Here is a 15052-nt window from a genome sequence, read left to right on the forward strand (position 1 = left end):
TCTGTGGGCTCCTCGTGGGCAGCTCGCCGTGGTGCCTCGGCTGTCAGCTGTGTAAGGCGGCTATGTGGTCTTCCATCCAGACCTTCCTGAGGTTCTATGCTTTTGACACCTTCGCCTCTCAGGATGCTTCCTTTGGGCACTGGATTCTACTCTCAGCGCAGGAGCGTCTCCATCCTTAATTGGACTGCTTTGGGACATCCCCAAGGTCAACCCTGTGGACCCCCTATGGACCCTGAAAAAGAAAATGAGAGATATGGTAAGCACTTACCCTTGTTATCTCTCTTTCTTCGAAGTCCATATTGTCCACAGGGCACCCGCCTTGACGCACCTGGCTTCATATGGGCTGTGTTACTGGTCACTGGTTTTCCATCTCACTTTCTGTGAGTATGGTTCTTGTGTGTTCCAGTCTTCCTTCTTTCTGTTGTTCCTCCGCCGGCCTTGGCTACTTATCAACTGAGGTGCCTGTGGCTCGGGGGCGGGGTAAAAAGGAGGATGGACCAAGTGCATCCTGAGAGCTAAAACTTTTAACTGTGTGGTGCCCGTGGATCCAGATCCAGCTATACCTAAAGGTCAACCCTGTGGACTTCGAAGAAAGAGAGATAACAAGGGTAAGTTCTTACCATATCTCTCAAGCGGGTGTAGCCAGGCTGTATACAAGGTGACTATGCTGGGAGGGTATGGTGAAGGTGTGTAGCCAGGCTGTATACAAGGTGACTCTATGCTGGGAGGGTAGGATGAAGGGGTGTAGCCAGGCTGTATACAAGGTGACTCTAGGCTGGGAGGGTATGATGAAGGGGTGTAGCCAGGCTGTATACAAGGTAGGGTCTTGATCATCGCGACCATCAACCTGGTTGCTCGCTAGAGCTGTGGTGGTCACCCACAGCCCAGCGAGCGGCCAGGAGGCCGGCTCATAAAAAAGTAGCGGCCTCCCTCATTCAGAGCGAACGCTCGCATTTTGCGAGCGGCTCTGATTGAGGTCCAGTGTTTCGGTCAGCACTGATCGGGAGGAGGCCCGCCCTCATATCATGTTCCTTAGCTGGAGAGAGGCCTGCCTCCAATGAATTCAGCAGCCTCTGTTCAGACAGCTGCCTTAGACTGACGGCTCGGCAGTCCCACCCCACCGGGCCACAATGCCACCAGTGCTCCCGAGAGGGGGGGGAGCGGGTACTAATTACCCGACCCCTGCCTTGATGGAGGGGCCCGGTGCTGCCTCCCCCTCCCTCTTACATTAAAGCAGCAGCCACAGCAGTCTCCAGTGCCTGTGGGGAGAGCAATCATACTGATTGCACCCCCCTCCACTGGCTATGTGCCGGGTCTCACAAAGCCCACCTCCGTGGCGCTGCAAAACTGTGTTGTTTTTTTCTCTAAGGGGGTGTGGCCATGCCTCCCGCAGTTAGGCCACACCCCTTCCCCATGGCCCGGTGCGGCTCTCCTGACCGCCACACCATGCCATGCCACTCCACTCTCAACTCTGCTCCTGGACCTCAGCTCCTGCCTCCCAAATCCCAGCTGAGGTGCTCTGGAGGCTGCTGTGGCTACGGATGCTGCTCCAGTGAGTTTGCGGGGACCAGGCAACATCGGTTGGTCTGTATCCTAACCCCCCCTTTCCCTACCCCTATACCTCCCCCTCCCACCCCCGCACCCTAAACCTAACCCTCCCCCTAGCGCCTAAACCAACCCCTAACCCTCCCCCAATGCCACTACTTACCTTTGGGATTCCAGCGCCGAGATTCTGTCAGGTGTTGGGATTCCGGCGCCGGCATTCTGACCAGCGGAATACCCACAGTCGGTATTATGACCGCATCCCGGACCGCTGGTAGGATTAGAAAAAAAGGCCGGCGGGTCAATAATCTTCATTAAAACATCAATTCTTAAAACCATATATACAAATGGCACCAAATTAGCAAATATATTTTATTAATATAAAATTGTTAGATCAGAGAAACTCACATTTTGCCCTGCCCCAAAACTTCTGTTATTGTGGGATTATCTGGTTGAATCGCTATTGCATGATGATGATGTTGGCTTTATTCCTAGGCAATCGGGCGGCTTCCGCACCATTTGAACACCTGCATGGATAGTGAATACCGACACTGCCAGTCCAAGAAGGATCTATTCTTCAGAGGTTCCCCCGTTGCAGAGAAACCACAATACAATTAAGGTGTATTTTTATTTAGTACACACAAAAAATAGTTAATTTTTTTTCCTTCAGACATTTCACCCCCTGGCTCTACTTGGTGTAGGCCCGTCCATGCAAGTAGTGAATAGTGCTGGTTGCTATCACTGTTAGCCAACGTGTGCCACTTTATGAAAATTTTCCAGGGTCACTTAAGTTTTCCAATCCGCCCCTGCACTTAGTACACACTAATAGGAATAAACCTAATGTAATAGGTAGCCTATTCAGCTTGTAAGAGTCTGGTAGCATGAACTATAATAATTGTTTTTCTTTTCCTTATGTAGTGCATAACACTGTTCGTGGGCATATATTGTCCTGATGAAAGAATACACCAAATGCCTTTAAACTGAATATTTTATATACTGGCAGAGATTATGGGCTTCATTCAGAGGCGGCCGTACGGTCTACTAGTGATGTCAGTGGAGAGCTTCCGGCTCTGACAGAGCCAGAAGCTCTCCGGGGCTTATGACAAGTGAGACCCTACCCTAGGGTCTCGTCGTAAGCCCCGATAGTCATTACCCTAGCGGTCATTAGAGCTGTGGGTGTAAACCCACAGCCTAACGACCGAAACAGGCGGCCGGTCAGGATGCAAGTGGCCACCCAGTTTCTGAACGACCGCTTGCATCCTCCGACCGCCTCTGAATGAGGGCCTATATGTTTAGATTTTGAGGATATACAATGTTACATTGTGTTACATTCTAATTGCTATGCTGCGTACACACGGTACGACAGCAACGATCAGATAACGATCAGACGATCGTCTGAATGTTCTGCATGTGCTGGGTCGGGCATCCAGCACATGCAGCAGACCCTCCACTACTATAATGACCCCCGATCAACAATCACTGGTCCCTATAGTAAACAGGCTTACCTGGTCGATATCGGCCAGGTCTGCCTGCTTGCACAGACGACGGTAGTTCGTCGTCAACTAACATATGTGGACGCGCATCGTCCATCGTATGGTCGTTAGCAGGGCCCAGAAACTGTCAGATTTTAACAATAACGATAGGATCGTTATCATTGAAATCTGACATGTTATCGTACTGTGTGTACAGGAGATTACTCATAGGTCATCCTTAATGTAAAGCTGGCCATACTCTAGTGCGATTTCAAGCCGATTGCCCGATATGCGACACGTCGTACGATGAATCGTGTGGAAATCGTGTAGTTTTTAAGGTAGGATACGATGCGATGCGCGCTCCCGCTACTCTTAAAATGTATCGTATGATCAGATGTGCAGCCCATATTATCCGTCGTATGCTGATCGTGCTGTGCTTTTCAGTATGCGGTGCATCATGCGTTCGAGCTGCGTCATTTGTTAAAAAAAAAATAGACTGATGCACGCACGGGGAGATCCATGATGCATGCATCTGTCTTTAATAAAATAAACACAGTTGCAGGGATGGTTCAGTGAGAAGGTACAAGTTTTTGTACCTTCTGGGAAATACTTGAGGGATTTTCTTGCCTCAATGTGCTTTTTTTTTTTTTTTTTTAAACAAATATTTTTAATAAATTTTCTTTTATCAATAGAAAAGAAAAACAAAGTACATATAATAAAGAAATAAACGATCAGTATTGTACAGCATTACATACAAATCAGTACAGTAGCAGAGTATCTGACATTCCGGCAAACATCTAAATAATATTTCTATAGTACATACTTTAAAGCAGAGGGTGAACAATTACAATCACTCAATTTTTACATTATCACTCTTGCATGTATGACTTACAAAAATACTGTGTGAAAAGCACTTATAAATAAACGGCTGACGAGGCACTCCAAACACAAAAACTAATAAATCATAATCACTATTAATTAGAGAGGGCGTGACGGGATCTCTGCCACAAAGACCAGACTTTATTAAATTTACTCGGACAGCCACGTTTCTGATACAAATAGCGTTCATGGGATGTTGTAAAATTAACCAAGGCGACCCAGGATGCAAAGGTGGGCGGATCAGGGGCCATCCACATGAGGGGAATACAAACCCTTGCCACAATTAAAAGGTTATTGACATATAATTTATGGGAACCAGAGAGTGAATCCTCCAAGTCCAGGCCAAATAAACAGATACGTGGAGTTAATAGAGGTACATGAATACCCGTATCTCGCACACCAGTAACCACACTAGTCCAAAACAAAGCAATACAGGGGCATGACCAGAGGAGATGCCAGAAATCAGCAGACGGAGCAAGGCGCTTGGGACAGGAGTCCACGGCAGAACCTCCAAACTCAAAAAGTGTAAGTGGGGTCCAATGAACCCTTTGCAGAATATACAATTGTATCTGCTGAAATATTGTATATGCCGTAGCCACCTGAGGAGACCCGATAACAATCTTCCAGTCATCATCAGACAGTACCCAGATCATTGTCCCAACGGGCTCTAAGGCCAGCCAAACTCCCTCCTCCCCCAGAAGACAAAAGTAAGGAATAGCCTACCGAAACTGTTCTACTAGAGGGCAGAGTACGCACCAATAGGCGCTTTGGGGCTTCACTAAAGTTAGGAACTGCATCCCTCCACTGCACAGAGAGCATGTTGAATCTGGAGGTATCTATAAAAGAAGTGAGCTGGGAGACCATATTTGGAGGACAAATACGTAAATGAATAAAGAACCCCATCTTGGTACAGCTGCCCAATAGCTACCACTTCATATGACCTCGAAGCCTCTCTACCCTGTAATCCCCTGACCTCAGAAATAGAGAGATTATCCCAACGTGGGGAACATAGATCAATTGGAGTCTCACCCAATAGCTTCTCCCGGCCAGCCACACTCTACGAGCCTGTTGCAGCAATGGTGGACACCGTGAGAGAGGTGTACAAGCCAACAAAAATTGTAAGGGGGAAAGCTTCAGGCCCGCTTTTGCAAGGAGAGCCAAGGGAAGATCTCCCCGATCCACCGGAGTAACTCACTCCCTCATCTGGGACATCTGAGCTGCTAGGTAGTAAAGATATAAATCAGGCAACGCTAGTCCACCTTCCCCTCGAGGTCGACAGTGTCTTATAAGCTATACGTTGAGCATTATTTCCCCAAATAAATGAAGTTATACAGCTGGTAATCATCTTAAATTGGGACAAAGGGATGTACACCGGAGAATTTTGTAATATACAGTCAGGTGCATAAATATTGGGACATTGACAGAATTATCATATTTTGGCCTCTATTCTCAGCAGGTCTGCTGTTTCAATGTGTGTCGGCGCTTCGGCCGCCTCTTAGGGGTTCCCAGCAGGTCCCCCTCTGCTGTTTCAATGTGTGTCGGTGCTTCGGCCGCCTCTTAGGGGTTCCCAGCAGGTCCCCCTCTGCTGTTTCAATGTGTGTCGGCGCTTCGGCCGCCTCTTAGGGGTTCCCAGCAGGTCCCCCTCTGCTGTTTCAATGTGGGTCGGCGCTTCGGCCGCCTCTTAGGGGTTCCCAGCAGGTCCCCCTCTGCTGTTTCAATGTGGGTCGGCGCTTCGGCCGCCTCTTAGGGGTTCCCAGCAGGTCCCCCTCTGCTGATTCAATGTGGGTCGGCGCTTTGGCCGCCTCTTAGGGGTTCCCAGCAGGTCCCCCTCTGCTGATTCAATGTGGGTCGGCGCTTCGGCCGCCTCTTAGGGGTTCCCAGCAGGTCCCCCTCTGCTGATTCAATGTGGGTCGGCGCTTCGGCCGCCTCTTAGGGGTTCCCAGCAGGTCCCCCTCTGCTGATTCAATGTGGGTCGGCGCTTCGGCCGCCTCTTAGGGGTTCCCAGCAGGTCCCCCTCTGCTGTTTCAATGTTTGTCGGCGCTTCGGCCGCCTCTTAGGGGTTCCCAGCAGGTCCCCCTCTGCTGTTTCAATGTTTGTCGGCGCTTTGGCCGCCTCTTAGGGGTTCCCAGCAGGTCCCCCTCTGCTGTTTCAATGTTTGTTGGCGCTACGGCCGCCTCTTAGGGGTTCTCAGCAGGTCCCCCTCTGCTGTTTCAATGTTTGTCGGCGCTACGGCCGCCTCTTAGGGGTTCTCAGCAGGTCCCCCTCTGCTGTTTCAATGTTTGTCGACGCTTCGGCCGCCTCTTAGGGGTTCTCAGCAGGTCCCCCTCTGCTGTTTCAATGTTTGTCGGCGCTTCGGCCGCCTCTTAGGGGTTCTCAGCAGGTCCCCCTCTGCTGTTTCAATGTTTGTCGGCGCTTCGGCCGCCTCTTAGGGGTTCTCAGCAGGTCCCCCTCTGCTGTTTCAATGTTTGTCGGCGCTACGGCCGCCTCTTAGGTGTTCTCAGCAGGTCCCCCTCTGCTGTTTCAATGTTTGTCGGCGCTACGGCCGCCTCTTAGGTGTTCTCAGCAGGTCCCCCTCTGCTGTTTCAATGTTTGTCGGCGCTTCGGCCGCCTCTTAGGGGTTCTCAGCAGGTCCCCCTCTGCTGTTTCAATGTTTGTCGGCGCTTCGGCCGCCTCTTAGGGGTTCTCAGCAGGTCCCCCTCTGCTGTTTCAATGTTTGTCGGCGCTTCGGCCGCCTCTTAGGGGTTCTCAGCAGGTCCCCCTCTGCTGTTTCAATGTTTGTCGGCGCTTCGGCCGCCTCTTAGGGGTTCTCAGCAGGTCCCCCTCTGCTGTTTCAATGTTTGTCGGCGCTTCGGCCGCCTCTTAGGGGTTCTCAGCAGGTCCCCCTCTGCTGTTTCAATGTTTGTCGGCGCTTCGGCCGCCTCTTAGGGGTTCTCAGCAGGTCCCCCTCTGCTGTTTCAATGTTTGTCGGCGCTTCGGCCGCCTCTTAGGGGTTCTCAGCAGGTCCCCCTCTGCTGTTTCAATGTTTGTCGGCGCTTCGGCCGCCTCTTAGGGGTTCTCAGCAGGTCCCCCTCTGCTGTTTCAATGTTTGTCGGCGCTTCGGCCGCCTCTTAGGGGTTCTCAGCAGGTCCCCCTCTGCTGTTTCAATGTTTGTCGGCGCTACGGATGCCTCTTAGGGGTTCCCAGCAGGTCCCCCTCTGCTGTTTCAATGTGGGTCGGCGCTTTGGCCGCCTCTTAGGGGTTCCCAGCAGGTCCCCCTCTGCTGTTTCAATGTTTGTCGGCGCTTCGGCCGCCTCTTAGGGGTTCTCAGCAGGTCCCCCTCTGCTGTTTCAATGTTTGTCGGCGCTTCGGCCGCCTCTTAGGGGTTCTCAGCAGGTCCCCCTCTGCTGTTTCAATGTTTGTCGGCGCTTCGGCCGCCTCTTAGGGATTCTCAGCAGGTCCCCCTCTGCTGTTTCAATGTTTGTCGGCGCTTCGGCCGCCTCTTAGGGGTTCTCAGCAGGTCCCCCTCTGCTGTTTCAATGTTTGTCGGCGCTTCGGCCGCCTCTTAGGGGTTCTCAGCAGGTCCCCCTCTGCTGTTTCAATGTTTGTCGGCGCTTCGGCCGCCTCTTAGGGGTTCTCAGCAGGTCCCCCTCTGCTGTTTCAATGTTTGTCGGCGCTACGGCCGCCTCTTAGGGGTTCTCAGCAGGTCCCCCTCTGCTGTTTCAATGTTTGTCGGCGCTACGGCCGCCTCTTAGGGGTTCTCAGCAGGTCCCCCTCTGCTGTTTCAATGTTTGTCGGCGCTTCGGCCGCCTCTTAGGGGTTCTCAGCAGGTCCCCCTCTGCTGTTTCAATGTTTGTCGGCGCTTCGGCCGCCTCTTAGGGGTTCTCAGCAGGTCCCCCTCTGCTGTTTCAATGTTTGTCGGCGCTTCGGCCGCCTCTTAGGGGTTCTCAGCAGGTCCCCCTCTGCTGTTTCAATGTTTGTCGGCGCTTCGGCCGCCTCTTAGGGGTTCTCAGCAGGTCCCCCTCTGCTGTTTCAATGTTTGTCGGCGCTTCGGCCGCCTCTTAGGGGTTCTCAGCAGGTCCCCCTCTGCTGTTTCAATGTTTGTCGGCGCTTCGGCCGCCTCTTAGGGGTTCTCAGCAGGTCCCCCTCTGCTGTTTCAATGTTTGTCGGCGCTTCGGCCGCCTCTTAGGGGTTCTCAGCAGGTCCCCCTCTGCTGTTTCAATGTTTGTCGGCGCTACGGCCGCCTCTTAGGGGTTCTCAGCAGGTCCCCCTCTGCTGTTTCAATGTTTGTCGGCGCTTCGGCCGCCTCTTAGGGGTTCTCAGCAGGTCCCCCTCTGCTGTTTCAATGTTTGTCGGCGCTTCGGCCGCCTCTTAGGGGTTCTCAGCAGGTCCCCCTCTGCTGTTTCAATGTTTGTCGGCGCTTCGGCCGCCTCTTAGGGGTTCTCAGCAGGTCCCCCTCTGCTGTTTCAATGTTTGTCGGCGTTTCGGCCGCCTCTTAGGGGTTCTCAGCAGGTCCCCCTCTGCTGTTTCAATGTTTGTCGGCTCTTCGGCCGCCTCTTAGGGGTTCTCAGCAGGTCCCCCTCTGCTGTTTCAATGTTTTTCGGCTCTTCGGCCGCCTCTTAGGGGTTCTCAGCAGGTCCCCCTCTGCTGTTTCATTGTTTGTCGGCGCTACGGCCGCCTCTTAGGGGTTCTCAGCAGGTCCCCCTCTGCTGTTTCAATGTTTGTCGGCGCTTCGGCCGCCTCTTAGGGGTTCTCAGCAGGTCCCCCTCTGCTGTTTCAATGTTTGTCGGCGCTACGGCCGCCTCTTAGGGGTTCTCAGCAGGTCCCCCTCTGCTGTTTCAATGTTTGTCGGCGCTTCGGCCGCCTCTTAGGGGTTCTCAGCAGGTCCCCCTCTGCTGTTTCAATGTTTGTCGGCGCTACGGACGCCTCTTAGGGGTTCTCAGCAGGTCCCCCTCTGCTGTTTCAATGTTTGTCGGCGCTTCGGCCGCCTCTTAGGGGTTCTCAGCAGGTCCCCCTCTGCTGTTTCAATGTTTGTCGGCGCTTCGGCCGCCTCTTAGGGGTTCTCAGCAGGTCCCCCTCTGCTGTTTCAATGTTTGTCGGCGCTTCGGCCGCCTCTTAGGGGCTCTCAGCAGGTCCCCCTCTGCTGTTTCAATGTTTGTCGGCGCTTCGGCCGCCTCTTAGGGGTTCTCAGCAGGTCCCCCTCTGCTGTTTCAATGTTTGTCGGCGCTTCGGCCGCCTCTTAGGGGTTCTCAGCAGGTCCCCCTCTGCTGTTTCAATGTTTGTCGGCGCTTCGGCCGCCTCTTAGGGGTTCTCAGCAGGTCCCCCTCTGCTGTTTCAATGTTTGTCGGCGCTTCGGCCGCCTCTTAGGGGTTCTCAGCAGGTCCCCCTCTGCTGTTTCAATGTTTTTCGGCTCTTCGGCCGCCTCTTAGGGGTTCTCAGCAGGTCCCCCTCTGCTGTTTCATTGTTTGTCGGCGCTACGGCCGCCTCTTAGGGGTTCTCAGCAGGTCCCCCTCTGCTGTTTCAATGTTTGTCGGCGCTTCGGCCGCCTCTTAGGGGTTCTCAGCAGGTCCCCCTCTGCTGTTTCAATGTTTGTCGGCGCTACGGCCGCCTCTTAGGGGTTCTCAGCAGGTCCCCCTCTGCTGTTTCAATGTTTGTCGGCGCTTCGGCCACCTCTTAGGGGTTCTCAGCAGGTCCCCCTCTGCTGTTTCAATGTTTGTCGGCGCTACGGACGCCTCTTAGGGGTTCTCAGCAGGTCCCCCTCTGCTGTTTCAATGTTTGTCGGCGCTTCGGCCGCCTCTTAGGGGTTCTCAGCAGGTCCCCCTCTGCTGTTTCAATGTTTGTCGGCGCTTCGGCCGCCTCTTAGGGGTTCTCAGCAGGTCCCCCTCTGCTGTTTCAATGTTTGTCGGCGCTTCGGCCGCCTCTTAGGGGTTCTCAGCAGGTCCCCCTCTGCTGTTTCAATGTTTGTCGGCGCTTCGGCCGCCTCTTAGGGGTTCTCAGCAGGTCCCCCTCTGCTGTTTCAATGTTTGTCGGCGCTTCGGCCGCCTCTTAGGGGTTCTCAGCAGGTCCCCCTCTGCTGTTTCAATGTTTGTCGGCGCTTCGGCCGCCTCTTAGGGGCTCTCAGCAGGTCCCCCTCTGCTGTTTCAATGTTTGTCGGCGCTTCGGCCGCCTCTTAGGGGTTCTCAGCAGGTCCCCCTCTGCTGTTTCAATGTTTGTCGGCGCTTCGGCCGCCTCTTAGGGGCTCTCAGCAGGTCCCCCTCTGCTGTTTCAATGTTTGTCGGCGCTTCGGCCGCCTCTTAGGGGTTCTCAGCAGGTCCCCCTCTGCTGTTTCAATGTTTGTCGGTGCTTCGGCCGCCTCTTAGGGGTTCTCAGCAGGTCCCCCTCTGCTGTTTCAATGTTTGTCGGCGCTTCGGCCGCCTCTTAGGGGTTCTCAGCAGGTCCCCCTCTGCTGTTTCAATGTTTGTCGGCGCTACGGCCGCCTCTTAGGGGTTCTCAGCAGGTCCCACTCTGCTGTTTCAATGTTTGTCGGCGCTTCGGCCGCCTCTTAGGGGTTCTCAGCAGGTCCCCCTCTGCTGTTTCAATGTTTGTCGGCGCTTCGGCCGCCTCTTAGGGGTTCTCAGCAGGTCCCCCTCTGCTGTTTCAATGTTTGTCGGCGCTTCGGCCGCCTCTTAGGGGTTCTCAGCAGGTCCCCCTCTGCTGTTTCAATGTTTGTCGGCGCTTCGGCCGCCTCTTAGGGGTTCTCAGCAGGTCCCCCTCTGCTGTTTCAATGTTTGTCGGCTCTTCGGCCGCCTCTTAGGGGTTCTCAGCAGGTCCTCCTCTGCTGTTTCATTGTTTGTCGGCGCTGCGGCCGCCTCTTAGGGGTTCTCAGCAGGTCCCCCTCTGCTGTTTCAATGTTTGTCGGCGCTGCGGCCGCCTCTTAGGGGTTCTCAGCAGGTCCCCTCTGCTGTTTCAATGTTTGTCGGCGCTGCGGCCGCCTCTTAGGGGTTCTCAGCAGGTCCCCCTCTGCTGTTTCAATGTTTGTCGGCGCTTCGGCCGCCTGTTAGGGGTTCTCAGCAGGTCCCCCTCTGCTGTTTCAATGTTTGTCGGCGCTTCGGCCGCCTGTTAGGGGTTCTCAGCAGGTCCCCCTCTGCTGTTTCAATGTTTGTCGGCGCTTCGGCCGCCTCTTAGGGGTTCTCAGCAGGTCCCCCTCTGCTGTTTCAATGTTTGTCGGCGCTTCGGCCGCCTCTTAGGGGTTCTCAGCAGGTCCCCCTCTGCTGTTTCAATGTTTGTCGGCGCTTCGGCCGCCTCTTAGGGGTTCTCAGCAGGTCCCCCTCTGCTGTTTCAATGTTTGTCGGCGCTTCGGCCGCCTCTTAGGGGTTCTCAGCAGGTCCCCCTCTGCTGTTTCAATGTTTGTCGGCGCTTCGGCCGCCTCTTAGGGGTTCTCAGCAGGTCCCCCTCTGCTGTTTCAATGTTTGTCGGCGCTTCGGCCGCCTCTTAGGGGTTCTCAGCAGGTCCCCCTCTGCTGTTTCAATGTTTGTCGGCGCTTCGGCCGCCTCTTAGGGGTTCTCAGCAGGTCCCCCTCTGCTGTTTCAATGTTTGTCGGCGCTTCGGCCGCCTCTTAGGGGTTCTCAGCAGGTCCCCCTCTGCTGTTTCAATGTTTGTCGGCGCTTCGGCCGCCTCTTAGGGGTTCTCAGCAGGTCCCCCTCTGCTGTTTCAATGTTTGTCGGCGCTTCGGCCGCCTCTTAGGGGTTCTCAGCAGGTCCCCCTCTGCTGTTTCAATGTTTGTCGGCGCTTCGGCCGCCTCTTAGGGGTTCTCAGCAGGTCCCCCTCTGCTGTTTCAATGTTTGTCGGCGCTTCGGCCGCCTCTTAGGGGTTCTCAGCAGGTCCCCCTCTGCTGTTTCAATGTTTGTCGGCGCTACGGCCGCCTCTTAGGGGTTCTCAGCAGGTCCCCCTCTGCTGTTTCAATGTTTGTCGGCGTTTCGGCCGCCTCTTAGGGGTTCTCAGCAGGTCCCCCTCTGCTGTTTCAATGTTTGTCGGCGCTTCGGCCGCCTCTTAGGGGTTCTCAGCAGGTCCCCCTCTGCTGTTTCAATGTTTGTCGGCGCTTCGGCCGCCTCTTAGGGGTTCTCAGCAGGTCCCCCTCTGCTGTTTCAATGTTTGTCGGCGCTTCGGCCGCCTCTTAGGGGTTCTCAGCAGGTCCCCCTCTGCTGTTTCAATGTTTGTCGGCGCTTCGGCCGCCTCTTAGGGGTTCTCAGCAGGTCCCCCTCTGCTGTTTCAATGTTTGTCGGCGCTACGGCCGCCTCTTAGGGGTTCTCAGCAGGTCCCCCTCTGCTGTTTCAATGTTTGTCGGCGCTTCGGCCGCCTCTTAGGGGTTCTCAGCAGGTCCCCCTCTGCTGTTTCAATGTTTGTCGGCGCTACGGCCGCCTCTTAGGGGTTCTCAGCAGGTCCCACTCTGCTGTTTCAATGTTTGTCGGCGCTTCGGCCGCCTCTTAGGGGTTCTCAGCAGGTCCCCCTCTGCTGTTTCAATGTTTGTCGGCGCTTCGGCCGCCTCTTAGGGGTTCTCAGCAGGTCCCCCTCTGCGCTTTCAATGTTTGTCGGCGCTACGGACGCCTCTTAGGGGTTCTCAGCAGGTCCCCCTCTGCTGTTTCAATGTTTGTCGGTGCTTCGGCCGCCTCTTAGGGGTTCTCAGCAGGTCCCCCTCTGCTGTTTCAATGTTTGTCGGCGCTTCGGCCGCCTCTTAGGGGTTCTCAGCAGGTCCCCCTCTGCTGTTTCAATGTTTGTCGGCGCTTCGGCCGCCTCTTAGGGGTTCTCAGCAGGTCCCCCTCTGCTGTTTCAATGTTTGTCGCCGCTTCGGCCGCCTCTTAGGGGTTCTCAGCAGGTCCCCCTCTGCTGTTTCAATGTTTGTCGGCGCTGCGGCCGCCTCTTAGGGGTTCTCAGCAGGTCCCCCTCTGCTGTTTCAATGTTTGTCGGCGCTTCGGCCGCCTCTTAGGGGTTCTCAGCAGGTCCCCCTCTGCTGTTTCAATGTTTGTCGGCGCTTCGGCTGCCTCTTAGGGGTTCTCAGCAGGTCCCCCTCTGCTGTTTCAATGTTTGTCGGCGCTACGGCCGCCTCTTAGGGGTTCTCAGCAGGTCCCCCTCTGCTGTTTCAATTTTTGTCGGCGCTTCGGCCGCCTCTTAGGGGTTCTCAGCAGGTCCCTCTCTGCTGTTTCAATGTTTGTCGGCGCTACGGCCGCCTCTTAGGGGTTCTCAGCAGGTCCCCCTCTGCTGTTTCAATGTTTGTCGGCGTTTCGGCCGCCTCTTAGGGGTTCTCAGCAGGTCCCCCTCTGCTGTTTCAATGTTTGTCGGCGCTTCGGCCGCCTCTTAGGGGTTCTCAGCAGGTCCCCCTCTGCTGTTTCAATGTTTGTCGGCGCTTCGGCCGCCTCTTAGGGGTTCTCAGCAGGTCCCCCTCTGCTGTTTCAATGTTTGTCGGCGCTTCGGCCGCCTCTTAGGGGTTCTCAGCAGGTCCCCCTCTGCTGTTTCAATGTTTGTCGGCGCTTCGGCCGCCTCTTAGGGGTTCTCAGCAGGTCCCCCTCTGCTGTTTCAATGTTTGTCGGCGCTTCGGCCGCCTCTTAGGGGTTCTCAGCAGGTCCCCCTCTGCTGTTTCAATGTTTGTCGGCGCTTCGGCCGCCTCTTAGGGGTTCTCAGCAGGTCCCCCTCTGCTGTTTCAATGTTTCTCGGCGCTACGGCAGCCTCTTAGGGGTTCTCAGCAGGTCCCCCTCTGCTGTTTCAATGTTTGTCGGCGCTTCGGCCGCCTCTTAGGGGTTCTCAGCAGGTCCCCCTCTGCTGTTTCAATGTTTGTCGGCGCTACGGCCGCCTCTTAGGGGTTCTCAGCAGGTCCCCCTCTGCTGTTTCAATGTTTGTCGGCGCTACGGCCGCCTCTTAGGGGTTCTCAGCAGGTCCCCCTCTGCTGTTTCAATGTTTGTCGGCGCTTCGGCCGCCTCTTAGGGGTTCTCAGCAGGTCCCCCTCTGCTGTTTCAATGTTTGTCGGCGCTTCGGCCGCCTCTTAGGGGTTCTCAGCAGGTCCCCCTCTGCTGTTTCAATGTTTGTCGGCGATTTGGCCGCCTCTTAGGGGTTCTCAGCAGGTCCCCCTCTGCTGTTTCAATGTTTGTCGGCGATTCGGCCGCCTCTTAGGGGTTCTCAGCAGGTCCCCCTCTGCTGTTTCAATGTTTGTCGGCGCTTCGGCCGCCTCTTAGGGATTCTCAGCAGGTCCCCCTCTGCTGTTTCAATGTTTGTTGTCTCTTCGGCCGCCTCTTAGGGGTTCTCAGCAGGTCCCCCTCTGCTGTTTCATTGTTTGTCGGCGCTACGGCCGCCTCTTAGGGGTTCTCAGCAGGTCCCCCTCTGCTGTTTCAATGTGTGTCGGCGCTTCGGCCGCCTCTTAGGGGTTCTCAGCAGGTCCCCCTCTGCTGTTTCAGTGTGTGTCGGCGCTTCGGGCGCCTCTTAGGGGTTCTCAGCAGGTCCCCCTCTGCTGTTTCAGTGTTTGTCGGCGCTACGGCCGCCTCTTAGGGGTTCTCAGCAGGTCCCCCTCTGCTGTTTCAATGTTTGTCGGCGCTTTGGCCGCCTCTTAGGGGTTCTCAGCAGGTCCCCCTCTGCTGTTTCAATGTTTGTCGGCGCTTCGGCCGCCTCTTAGGGGTTCTCAGCAGGTCCCCCTCTGCTGTTTCAATGTTTGTCGGCGCTTTGGCCTCCTCTTAGGGGTTCTCAGGTCCCCCTCTGCTGTTTCAATGTGTGTCGGCGCTTCGGCCGCCTCTTTGGGGTTCTCAGCAGGTCCCCCTCTGCTGTTTCAATGTGTGTCGGCGCTTCGGCTGCCTCTTTGGGGTTCTCAGCAGGTCCCCCCTCTGCTTTTTTTCTGCGTGATTATTATTGTTTTATTCATAAGTACAGTGTATAAAGTAATGTGTTACTGTACAAATAGATTATTTGTCACTGTCATCAGTTTACTGCCTAATTGGAGCTTGCACTCTACATTCCCTCTCTCAGAATGTATACACACTAAGGTTTTGAGTCCCATCTCCAGTACACAGGAACCTCATCAGCGCATGTTTTACAGATATTTTCAGTATCACAAGTGAAATAATTTGCACCTTTTGTGTGAGCCAGTAATTAATACACCTGTGCACCATCTAGGAGATCCATAAAACATGCACTGTCGGGCCACTGAGGAATGGAGGTGGGAAACA

The 15052-nt window shown here is 54.9% G+C and overlaps 1 protein-coding gene across 1 annotated transcript in view; it reads left to right on the plus strand.

Annotated features, from left to right (window-relative positions):
- The window catches only part of LOC148443280 (inaD-like protein), a 75132-nt gene that overhangs the window by 6122 nt on the left and 53958 nt on the right, over positions 1-15052 (plus strand). The window contains exon 2 of the mRNA XM_088463020.1: positions 2101-2161. Coding sequence (XP_088319146.1) covers positions 2101-2161 — 61 coding nt within the window. The remainder of the gene's footprint in view (positions 1-2100; positions 2162-15052) is intronic.

This window comes from Taudactylus pleione, unplaced genomic scaffold (genome assembly GCF_031769625.1).
Source record: "Taudactylus pleione unplaced genomic scaffold, aTauple2 ptg001313l, whole genome shotgun sequence".
Lineage (NCBI taxonomy): Eukaryota > Metazoa > Chordata > Amphibia > Anura > Myobatrachidae > Taudactylus > Taudactylus pleione.